At 44.2% G+C, this 12,500-nt stretch overlaps 1 protein-coding gene across 1 annotated transcript in view; it reads left to right on the top strand.

The window, feature by feature from the left end:
* LOC145403772 (uncharacterized) overlaps positions 1-12,500 on the top strand; it is a 71,803-nt gene that overhangs the window by 222 nt on the left and 59,081 nt on the right. The window contains exons 2-4 of the mRNA XM_080275450.1: positions 2,027-2,156; positions 6,730-6,822; positions 8,700-8,932. Of these exons, the coding sequence (XP_080131576.1) occupies positions 2,027-2,156; positions 6,730-6,822; positions 8,700-8,932 (456 nt within the window). The remainder of the gene's footprint in view (positions 1-2,026; positions 2,157-6,729; positions 6,823-8,699; positions 8,933-12,500) is intronic.

The following is a 12,500-nucleotide window of genomic DNA, read 5'->3' as shown; positions in this document are numbered from 1 at the left end:
TACATTTCATTCTCTCAACAATAATGGCAGAAGAGTTAATATACCCTAGGAGAGATGCATTTGACGCGATGGGGATGTGTATAAGAATTCATTCTATGGGAGGCCTTTCTGATTTAGAGACACAAACAATCTTCATCTCGTCTCCAACATATGTATATGATTTTTTTCCTTCTCCTCTGAGCTGAATGTAATCATCTGGTGGTGGCAAGATTAAAAAAAAAAATTGTCATGGTACTGGAGGGGTGTATCAGCCTCAACCAGTATCCAGTGGGTCTGTGTCTCCCAGCACAAACAGGGTCAGGGTAGTTAAGAGGTGAGACGAGGTCCGCTGACGAGGCTGTTACTGAAGATGCTGACCCTCACCCTTCTTCTGCAGGTCCCCTTGTTAGCATCATCGCTCCAGGGCAGGTCTCTGAAACTGAACTTCCTCTTTGTCTTACCGTGTCTTTCTTCCTCCTCTTCTCTCCTTATCGCTCTTCTTATCTCTCTTCCACCTCTTCTCTCCCTATCTTTCTTCCTCCTCTTCTCTCCATATCTTTTTTCCTTATCTTCTCACCTTAGCTTTCACTCCCTACGATCTCTCTCGCCTTTTCTTCTTTTTTTCCTCATATTGTGTGGCAGCGGCTGGAGGGAGACCGAGAAGGAGATAGAGAGATGAGAAACGAGAGAATTGTGAGGAAGGAGAGTGATGTGCCGCGGGAGGGAGAGAGGTCATTACTGAGCAGGAATAGAAACCCCTTGAAGGCACTTTCATCGAGGCCGCCCCTTACGGAATACAGTGTCAGGCAATAGAATAGAGAGAGAGAGAGAGAGAGAGATTATAACACCTCCACTCACTGCTATATCTACTTTATTGAATAACAGTGTCTGATAGTAGCAAGAGAAAAATATAAATTATTCTGACGCCTACAATCCGAGGTGTCTCTTCTTAGCCTCATAAATTTGCCTGGCAGGAGCAAGAGTAAATTAATTAAGACGACGCTACGATCCATTTTCTCGTCGGTTGTGGAAGCTCCGTAACACTTTTTCCTAAGCAATTTATGTCGTTCATTTCTCATTACTGTTCTATTTCGTGTTACCCAAATCCTTCAAGCATCGCCATACTCTGCATAAATAACGTACAAAAGGATATCTCTGCATAAATAACGTACAGAAGGATATTAATCAGACATATCCCAAAATAAATCGCTAAGAAAGACGTGTTAGGGAGCTTCCTTAACCGACGAGAATACGAGCCCTCTTGAATGTCCTCTCTGTTTTGTCTCTACCTGTTGCCATTACATCATATTTTATCTCATTTCTCACTCTCTTATCTTCATCTTTTTTTTCCCATTTGCTGGTCACATCACAGCGCTCTTATCCACTTTATCTCGTCCCTCATTCCCTTATCGTTATCTCATATCCTAGCAATTTGATAAAAGGCTAATTCATTTTATTTTATCACTTATTTTTATCGCAGTTCCTAGCAATCTCAGCACTCTCTTACTCCTCAGTTCCAGCCTCTGATCTTACACTCATCTACCTCCTTATCTTGAACTCGTCCACTTCCTTATCTTCAACTCATCCACTCCCTTATCTTGAACTCATCCACTGTCTTTTCTTGAACTCATCCACTTCCTTATTTTGAACTCATTCCCCCCCCCCTTTTTCCTTGCCCCATTTTCTGTCCATCTCACCATAATTTTTATTCGTCTTGTGCCAGCAAAATCTTTACTCTTCACCCCACACCACCCTCTCACACCACACCACTCCACACCACCCCCTCACACCACCCCATACCACACCATCCCACATCACACCACAACATCTCACCTCACACCACTCTCTCACACCACGCCACACCACACCACACCACACCATCCTCTCACTCTACACCACACTAGCCTCTCCCACCACACCACACAACATCACCCTCTCACACCACACCACACCAACGGCATTTTCCTGAAGCCCCCTCACTCTTTCCATATTTCTACTTCATCTTGACCTCCACTTCACCTTGACCTCCAATAACCTTCATCCACAGGTCCGGTGGTGGGCGTGAGTGTGGCGGTAGGTGACCTGGCCAGACTACCGTGCCACTACCCACGATACCAGCACGATACGGTGTCACTCGTGCTGTGGTACCTCAATCACACCTCCAGGCCATTCCTCAGGTGAGTTGGGAGGTGGAGGGAGGTGTGGAGAGGAGTGTAGGAGGGAGGTATGGAGGGAGGGTTGTCTGAGGGAGGTGTGAGGAGAAAAAGATGAGCTGGAGGGAGGTATGGAGATATGAAGGTGAGTTGAATAGAGGTATGGAAAGATGTGCTGGAGGGAGGTATGGGAAAGAGATGTGTGTGAGAGGGATGTGTGGAGAGAAATAGGTACAGTGGAGGGACATACGGAGAGAAAATGGTGTGTTAAAGGGAGATACGGGGAGAAAATGATATGTTGGAGGGAGGTATGGAGAGAAAATATGGTGTATTGGAGGGAGTTGTGCAAGGAGAAAGGAATACTGGAAGGAAGTATGGACAGAAAAAGGTAAGTCAGCCAGAAAAGTTGGAGAGAAAAAGGTGACACTGACAAAACCACGGTAATAGTAGTAGTAGTAATAGTAGTAGTAGTAGTAGTAGGAGTAGTAGTAGTAGTAGTAGTAGTAGTAGCAACCCCAGGCTTTTCTGAATGTGAACTCAGTGGACTGCAGATTTAAGTTGCCCTTCGCCTACAGTCCACTATCTTCCTTTCTGGGGATAGGGAAGTAGTTGAAAGGCGTTTAAATACCCAGGCAGTTGAGCCGCCTAGTTATATCTGTGGCACCACGTGAAGGCGCCCCTCTCCAGCATCAATAAGGGAAAAAATTATGGTAAGCAGACGGTAAGGAAAAAGATAAGAGCAAAGTAGGAGGAAGGGAGGGAGGGAGGAAAGAAGAGAGCTTAAATCAAGACAGTGGAGAGGAGAGATGGAGGGAGGCAAGGAGGGGAAAAAGGTAAGGGTAGGGAAAGAAGTAGGAGGTAATGGAAAATGAGAAATTAAGGAAAAATAATAGGAAGGAAGTAAGGAGAGAAAGAGATTAGGTGGAGGGGCAGAGGGAGGAAAAAAGAGAAGTTGGAAGGAGTTGGAGGGGGTAAGTAGAGAAAAAAGGAAAGGGTTAAGGAGAGAAGTTGGAGGGAAGGAAGGGGAAGAAAGAGGCTGGCAGAGAGGTGAAGTGGGTGGCAGGGGCAGGGAGGAAGAGGAGAGAAGTTGGAGGCAAGAAGTAAGTTGAATGAGTTAAAATGATAATGAAATAATAATAAAAATAATAATAATAATAATAATAATAATAATAATAATAATAACAATAACAATAATAATAATAATAATAATAATAATAATAATAATAATAATAATAAAGACGACAGAGTGAGAATCGTCAGGAAGGTTGGAAGATATCTGGATGGAGGGGAATGTCAAGTAAAACAATACCAATCATCCCACTTTACCCCTTCGAGGCGTAGGGTCCCGTGGCTAGACTCCGGTAGATTAGTACATTTAAGAGCAGATGACCAGCTTACTCGTACATTCAGGGGTAGATGACCGGCTTACTTGTACATTTAAGGATAAATGACCAGCTTACTTGTGCATTTAAGGGTAGATGACCAGCTTACTTGTGCATTTAAGGGTAGATGACCAGCTTACTTGTGCATTTAAGGGTAGATGACCAGCTTACTTGTGCATTTAAGGGTAGATGACCAGCTTACTCGTACATTCAGGGGTAGATGACCAGTTTACTTGTGCATTTAAGGGTAGATGACCAGCTCACTAGTGCATTTAAGGGTAGATGACCAGCTCACTAGTGCATTTAAGGGTAGATGACCAGCTTACTCCCCTTGGTGGCATTATATGATCAAAAGCCCCCTAGTCACTTTTATGGGATCGAACCTGTGCAATGCCACTAAACGGGAGAAAGTAGTGTAATCTCTCTCTCTCTCTCTCTCTCTCTCTCTCTCTCTCTCTCTCTCTCTCTCTCTCTCTCTCTCTCTCTCTCTCTCTCTCTCTCTCTCTCTCTCGTCTGAATATACCAAGAATAAAGCAGAAAAACATGTACCCAGACTGAAGGGATTTAGGCAACTCCAAGTAACTTTATAATGATCTGTGTGCTCAGTTGCTTTCACAAGATCTTAATTAACGTTTGGCCTGAGACGAAATCATTGAAATTTGGGTCATTAGTATAATTAAGAATAAACATTACTAATAGAGAGAGAAAACCTTGCTACATAACCGCTTTGGAATGATGAAGTCTTGTTATCGCCCGCCCTTAGAAGGCGGAGCGATAATGTTTTTGCCTGCTTCTGTGTGTGTGTGTGTGTGTGTGTGTGTGTGTGTGTGTGTGTGTGTGTGTGTGTGTGTGTGTGTGTGTGTGTGTGTGTGTTACCATTATATCTCATGAACGGCTTGAGCTGTCAACATGAAACCCTCAGGGTATCAAGATATGGCCAAAATCTTGGACGTGTTCAAAAATGGGCATTCGAGGTCAAGGTCAAGGTCACCAAAATGGCTGCCAAAGGTCAACTAGTTTTTATCACCCGCCTTTAGCACCATTATATATCATGAACGCTTGAGCTATCAACATGAAACCTTCAGGGTATCAAAATATGGCCTTAATCTTGGACTTGGCCAACATCATGTTCTGGCAGGCGATTAGCATTCGGCTTCCTACTGTTTTTTTTCATTTTCATTTTTTTTTCTTGCCAGACGATTTTATTTATTGAGGGAAATATTTGTCATAATAAGGGGTTAGAATCAATAGCAGTTAGTAGGTGAGTGATTCGGTGGATCAGTGGTTGAGTGGATGAGTTGTTCGGTGGATAAATCGTTGAGTTTGTGAGTGGCTGGGTGAGTAGATGCTGGTGAATGAGTGTTTTAGTGGGTGAGGACAGGTAAGTGAGTGCCAGGTGGTGTGTGAGTGTCGGTAGGTGAGTGGATCGATGGGTGAATATTTCGATGGGTGAATGCTAGTGGGTGACAGCTGATGGATGAGTGAGTTGATGGATGTGTGGTTTGGTGGATGAATGCCGACGAGAGGGTAACTGTTGGTGGATGAGTGTTAGTGGGCGATTGGGTATGGATGGGTGGGTGAGAAAGTGGCAGTAGGTGAGTGGGTGAAGGAAGTAGCGGGTGAGAGTTGGTGGATGAGTGAGACGTTGGGTATGTGTATGCTGATGAGTGAAGAATTGGTGAATGAAAGTTTGCAGATGAGAGAGCTGGATGAGAGCTGATGGATAGGTGGATGAAAATTGGTAGGCGAGTGGATGGGAGGATGAACATTGGTCGCTGAGTGGGTGGACAGATCGATCGGAAGAGTGGATGGATGGAGGTAACTGAGTTGTTGGCAGCTGAAGAATGTTAATAGATGAGAGTTGATGGGTGAGCCGATGGTGAGGTGGATGAGAGTCAGTCTATGGGAGGATGAATGAGTGAATGGATGACAAAACACTAATGAGAGGCTGAGTTCCAGATCTTTACCCCTGGAACACGTGATAATCATACAGTCTAAAATCCATAGAGGGTGACATCGGGCTTTTCTCATTACCGAGCATGTCATTATAGAGAAGTAAAGCCATGTGAGTGTGACAGAAGCGTGTGGGGTGTATATTATAATGACAGAGGTAGTAATGGTGGGATTTTTTTTATGTAAGACTTATTTTAATACGTGTATTAGGAAACAGTATCCAAGACAGATTTATAGGATGTCCTGTGAAAAGTGTGCCAGGTATTAGTGGGGCACTGTGGGTTGTTCTTACTTTAATTCTGAGTAGTAAAAGCTTTAGCAATGTGAATCTGATATAAAACCATTACAGAAATACAGTTATTAAAGCTAGTACAGTATACATATGTGAAAGTCGTGTGTCTCATAATTCACCCATAAGGTGATCAGTAGTACTGTAGCCCTGTAATGGTTAAGAATTGGACCCATGTTTATTTACTGGACATATACTATAGAAAAGTAGTTCACGAACCTGCTTGCTGCTGGTACAGACAGTTATATTTTCCGAAAATCACAGTTTCCCAGGTGGATAAAGAGACTGCACACACAAAAAAAAAAAATCTTTCCGTGAGATATTTAGGTTTTATGACAGGTGCTATTATAACTATTCTAAACTGTAACTAACAAGGAAAGTATCCAAATGTTCCCTTTAATACGACAGGCAACTGTCATGTACAATCCAGGTCCTTTAGTTCTAGGCAACGAACATGCTTGGGTGGGTAAGACGCTGTCCAAAGCCTATGTGGTGGTCCCGGAAGCCAAACCCCATATCCGAGCTGACCAGGACGACCTAGTCTGTTATGGCAGGATGCTGAGTATTCCACGATTTTATATAACTTCATGAAAGGAGTTTTATTTGTTTGTCGTCATTTTTTTTTTTTTTTTAAGTCAGGAGAGGTATGCAAATGGAATTATTAGAGAATATATCCAGTACGCGTGCAGGTTGGAGTAGATAGGAAATATAAATGTTTTTGTAAGATGTAGAGTATGGAAGTTTCCTGATTCAAAGGTATATAACAGTGCTCTCTCTCTCTCTCTCTCTCTCTCTCTCTCTCTCTCTCTCTCTCTCTCTCTCTCTCTCTCTCTCTCTCTCTCTCTCTCTCTCTCTCTCTCTCTCTCTCTCTCTCTCTCTCTCTCTCTCTCACACAGAAAGGACCATATCTTCTGTGTGGTCTGTTTATCTGTATAACCCCGTGTCCCTTACCTCCTCTCTCCTCCTCCCTCAGCTTTGACGCCAGAGCAGACGCAGAGACAACCAACCAGATCAACAGAAGCAGGCAGAGCAGAAGAACCAGAGGAGGAGCAGTAGGATCTAGCAGGTAAGGGGAAGCAGGTGGTGCATTGGTTAGCACGTACACCTCGGAACCGGATGAACTCGAGTTACTGTAGAATCTTGGGCAGGTCAGGATCGTGGACAAAATTTGCTTCCCCTCATGTCCCTGTTTACCCAGATGTAAAATTAGGGACCGGGGTGTAAAATTGACTGTTGTGGGTGGCTTTCTGTGTAAAGATTAGCACTTAGCAAACACCAAGTATCTCATTTAATTCCTTCACTACCATGACGCATTTTTACTTTATTCTTGCTACCACGGGAGGATGTTATTCATCTTAGGAGAGATTTTTCGAACTAGAGAGATCAGATATTACAATAATAAAATATTTTCATGACAAGGCGCCTCCCTCAAGCTTATTAAAAACGTCTTGAAGTTGCAAGAATGAGGTGAAGAATACGTCTTCGGGCTGAAGAGGTTAATGACCCACGTGCAGTTAATAGGCTTTGATCCTAACCTTCTTCTCTTTCTCCTCCTCCTTCTTCTTCTAACAGGTACAGGGCAAGCAGAAGGAGCAGACACAGCGCGCCATTAACAAGCCAGGACAGTGCGGAGGGCAGCAGACGAAGGAAGGGGGTCAGCAGTAGTAGCAGGAGACGCCGAGGAGTCAGCAGTGGGCACAGACGGAGGGAAGGAGTTGACAGGGGCAGTTGGAGCTACGAGGGAGAAGAATTGAACTATGAGGATTCGAAACTTGGTGCAGTAAACAGCAGGCGAGACTTCAAGAGCAGGAGTTTGAGTAGGAGTAGGAGGAGTACCGACCTGAGTGCGAGGAGGGGCGGGAAGAGGAGGACAGGGATGAAGAGGTGTAGGAAGCGAGATGATAAAAACGGGGAAGAAGAAGAGGAAGGCATATGTAGTAGTGAGAGGAGAGTTGTGCATAAACACGAGAGAGGCAGACGAAAAAACACCCCAAAAAACACGAGAAGAATCTGCAGAAACAAGAGAAACAACAGAATGAAGAACACTGCTACGAGATTAAAACACCTTAACAGTTACGAAGGCAGTGAAGGGTGTGTGAGGGAAAGTAAGAGAAGGATGAGAATTGGCAGGAGAAGAGCGAGCCAGAAACGCATAGCCATCGTCCTCAAGCACAGAAGCACTGGGGATTACAAGAGGGAGTTAAGAAGCAAGAGGAGGAGGAAGAGGACGAGGAGGACGAGGAGAGGAAGCCCGAGACCCAGAATCGCCAAGAGAATCAGGAGAGAGAGTGATGTAAGCCAGGAGGACACACTACTAAGATCCTTAAGTACGAGATTGAAGAGGTCTAGTAAGGGTGGACAAGATGGCAAAAATAAGAACGAAAATATCACAAATGCCACTAACGACAATAATAAAAACTTTCAAGATTTCATACAGAGTAAGATTCTCAACAATTTTATCAATGGTGCTCAAAGTAACTTGTATTACCGCAGCTTCGACACCAATCAAAGCAACAGCATTGGGTTCTATGTTACTACCCACACTGATCATACAGCCCTGAGAAATATCAGTAGGAAAGGAAGTGAAAGAGGAGGCAATATTCTTTCCAACAAAAGCGATGCTTTTCTCAGCACAGGAAAGAGTAGCAGTTTTAGCAGAATTAGAAGTAAGAGGGAGAGCAGTACTGCTTACAGTCTCAGGCAAAGTCAGACAGAAAGCACAGACGTTCCCATAAGTATGAGAAAAACTAGTGACCTGAGTACGATAAGAAATAAGGGAGGAAGCAATAATATCCTCAACAACAGGAGCCAGAGCAGTGAAATCCTCAGGAGAAATTGGAGAGAAACCAATGACATTTCAACTCAGAACAAAAAAAGAACCGAGGGAGAAGACAACGAAATCCCAAAGCATAAGGTAAAGAACAGTGAAACCCCTAACACCAGCCGAACAAGGAGTCAGAGAGAAAGCAACAACATCCCCAGCCTGAGCAAAAGACGAAGTGGGGGCAGGAGGGACGAGGACAAGGGGGACGAGGTTAGGCGGATGAGGCTAGAGCGAGGTGGGACCGCCCTGGTGCTGGACGAGGCCAAGCTGAGTGACACGGGGGAGTACCGATGCAAGGTCCACTATCGCACCTCCCCCACCTGGACGCATAGACTCATCCTCAGTGTCCAAGGTGAGTAAGAGAAGGATGTAGATGATAAGATGGAAGAGAGCGTAGAAGATATAGATATATGGATGATGAGAGGGATATGGAAGAAAAGAGTGAGGATAGTGTCTTGAGAAATGTGAAATTGAGTGTTAACCCTTTCATCACGATTCTGTTTAGTTTTTTCGCTACATTCAGATTATTATGTTTAACTTGGATCCACTCATATTGGGGGGGATCAATGAAGCCTAACCCCTCCAGTTCGAAAAATCTCTACTAAGCAATATAAAATCGTCTGGAGATAGTAAAAATAAAATATAAAAGACTTCCGGGGCTGAAGGTGTTAAAACAGAAGTAGGATGAATGAGGACGTGTGAAGAGGAGATGCATGAATGGATAAACTGAAAGAAAAATGAAGTGAGGTGAGGCGGAGAGTGAGATGGAGCAAGACAAAGTGAGGAGAGTGTATGTACAGAAAGTGAAGGGGTGAGGTGAAGTGAGGGAGGGTTAGGGAAGTGAATAGATGGACAGTAGTTGAAGATAGTGGTAAAAACGAATGCTTGGATGAAGGAGTGAGCTGATGACGTGAAATGCTGTGAGGATGTAAGCCTGGGAGTGGGTGAGTAAGAGGCGGTGAGTGAGGGAGATATGGGTAGCAGTGAGTAGGAAAGGGATGAGTAGAGGGAGCAGGAGAAGCAGGTGAGGGAGAGAGAGAGAGAGAGAGAGAGGATGGTGGGAGAGATGAGGTGAGTGGGGCTGAAGACTGAAGCGGAGACAGAGACACATGAGGGACAAGTACAGAGATGGGGACAAGGGCAGAGACGTAGAGAGAGAGAGAGAGAAACAGACAGACAGACAGACAGACACAGAGACAGACGTAGACAGACGATATGAGGGCAGATAAGAAATATGTAGAGACGAAGACAGAGAAAGAGGCGGGGGTTGAGACGGAGACACAGAAACGAAGAAACACAGACAGAGAAGGAAGGTATGAAAGTAGAAAAGAGAGAGAAAAGGAGATAGGAAATTAGTGTGACAGCAAAGAAGTGAGAGTGTGAGAGAGCTAGAGGGCGAAGGAGGGAGGGGGGGGGTGGATAGGAGGAGCGCACAGTCAGTAAAGATGTTGATGATAAATGACTGGCCTTTCACTCGATCAGGCACACGTGGGTTAGAGTGAGTGAGTGTGAGAGTGAAGGAGTGTGTAAGTGAGGGTGTGTGAGGGAATGTGAGAGGAAGGAGTGTGAAAGTGAGTGTGAGAGTGATCCCGTGAGAGTGAGATAGTGTGGGAGTGAGAGAGTGTGAGAGTGGGGTAGAAGTAGAGTGTGAGGGACGGAATGTAGCCTAAGAGTGAGACAGTGTAAGAACAGGGGAGTGAAAGAGTATGAGAATTATGAAGTGTTAGAGAGAGAGAGAGAGAGAGAGAGAGAGAGAGAGAGAGCCCAGTCAGTAAAGCTGGGGATGATATATGACTTACTGGAAGGTCACGAGCCAGGCACACGTGGATTAGAGTGGATAGGTGAGTGAGAGGGGGATTGAAAGAGTGAGAGAGTGTGAGAGAGTGAGAGAGAGAGAGAGAGAGAGAGAGAGAGAGAGAGAGAGAGAGAGAGAGAGAGAGAGTGTGTGAGACATTTTGAGAGAGTGACGAAGTGTGAGGAAGTGAAGGGGTAGATGAGGATGTAAGAGACTATTTAAAGGAAAGAAATTAGAAAATGAAAAGATGAATGAAAGTGGATGAGAAAGAGAGAAAGAGGGAGTGCGACAGTAGATACGAAAATAGAGAATAATGAGAGAGAAATTAAAGAATGAGGAAATGTATGAGGATAGATGAGAATGAGAGAAAATTGAAACGAAAAAATAGATGAAAAATTAAGAAAATATTAAGGATACATAACACAAGAGCCCATGCACACACTCACACGCACGCACGAACACTCACATACACACGCGCACGCATACACTCGAACACACGCACAAAGTTTTCGCATTTCTGACTTTGGAGATTTCGTGTTTGGTGAGAGGGAAGGCAAGCACAAGAAGCAGCAGACGGGCAGGGGATAGACGGAAGTGTGGACGGATGGAAGGATAGATTGACGGAACGATAGGACGGAGATGGACGAATAGACGGTCGGAGGGATGAACGGATGTATGGATGAACGTAACCGACAGGACGGATGGACGGTCGGATAGATGAATGGATGGATGGATAGACGGACTGACAGACGGACGGATGAATTTAGAGGCGGACGGATGGACGGATGGACGGGTGACAGACGAATAGACAGATGGACGAATGGACTAACCTTTGGATGGGCGGGAAGATGGGAAAAAATCACGGGCATCGAAAAGGAAGGTCAGAATGAATAGACGGATGGACGAACTGATTGGCAGAAGGACAGGAGAAGTAGTGACAGGAGAACAGGCGATAGTTAAAAATATGTATAGACGGACAGAATGACAGGCTCCTTGAAGTACACACACACACACACACACACACACACACACACACACACACACACACACACACACACACACACACACACACACAGAGTTAATGAAGATACAATATAATCCTCTGCTTACAATGATCTCCTTCAAGTAAAATCATCTTTATCGAAGAAAGAGTTTACCACACCTTTTCCAACACTCAGCTTCCTAGAATATTCCTTAGATAAATAAAATTGCTTAGTGTTAACAAAAAAATATATTTAAGTATATAAGAATGTTCAGAGCAATAATAAAATAAATACACGTTAACTTTCATCCTCTACCTTCAAGACTTAACTCCAGCCAAGTAAAGTCGCTTAATGTTACCCTAAATAAAACACCTAATTACGTTGGTAGTAGGTAAAGGGTTAATTAAGGCTGAGGTAAGTGGCTGGCAGGGAGCTGTTTATGTCCACCTCATTACTACTCTCATTAAGTACCCATCTCCTCTGATTACACTCTAAAATTTGCATATGCTAATTACGTTAAGGGAGTGCTGAATAATTAAACCGTAGGGCAGGGTCAGTTAATGGGGTGAAGGCAGATAATTAACCTGTAACAATATCCTGTTTATTCGTGACCGATGCCCCCTACAAACAAAACAAGGTAGGCGTTATGGTCTCCTAAATGTCAGTAATTTAGATGCGAGTAATGAAATAAAAGAAGTATTTATTGGAGTATTCACAGCCACGAACATACTATAAACACTGGCACAAATTAAAAAACTAAATAGCGAAACGGTGAGAAGTGGCTTTCTAAAAATAACAATAACGCACTTTACGGGGTCCTACAAACATTAAGTGTGAACCCAGTTGACTGCAGGCTAAAAGTACCCGTTTGCAGTCCACTACCGTCCTTTTGGGGGATAGGGAGGTACCTGAGGGACTTTTGTATAACCAGGCAATTGACAGGCGCAGTTATATCGATGCCATCACAAGACGACGCTTTCCTCCACGACCTTTAAGAATTTACATAAGAGATCCATAATTCCTCGACTAATAGGAGGAAACGAGCTTACTGTCCACAGCTGTACAACCTTAGGAGCCGTGGTGGCCCGGTGGTTACGTGTGGGTCTCTCGATGCTTCTGCCTTGAGTCGAGTTTCTGATCTA

This window comes from Coenobita brevimanus, chromosome 61 (genome assembly GCF_032717465.1).
Source record: "Coenobita brevimanus isolate Jiangsu-jjx chromosome 61, ASM3271746v2, whole genome shotgun sequence".
Lineage (NCBI taxonomy): Eukaryota > Metazoa > Arthropoda > Malacostraca > Decapoda > Coenobitidae > Coenobita > Coenobita brevimanus.
Note: the sequence above shows the minus strand (reverse complement) of the source record. Positions and strands in the feature narration are given on the sequence as shown.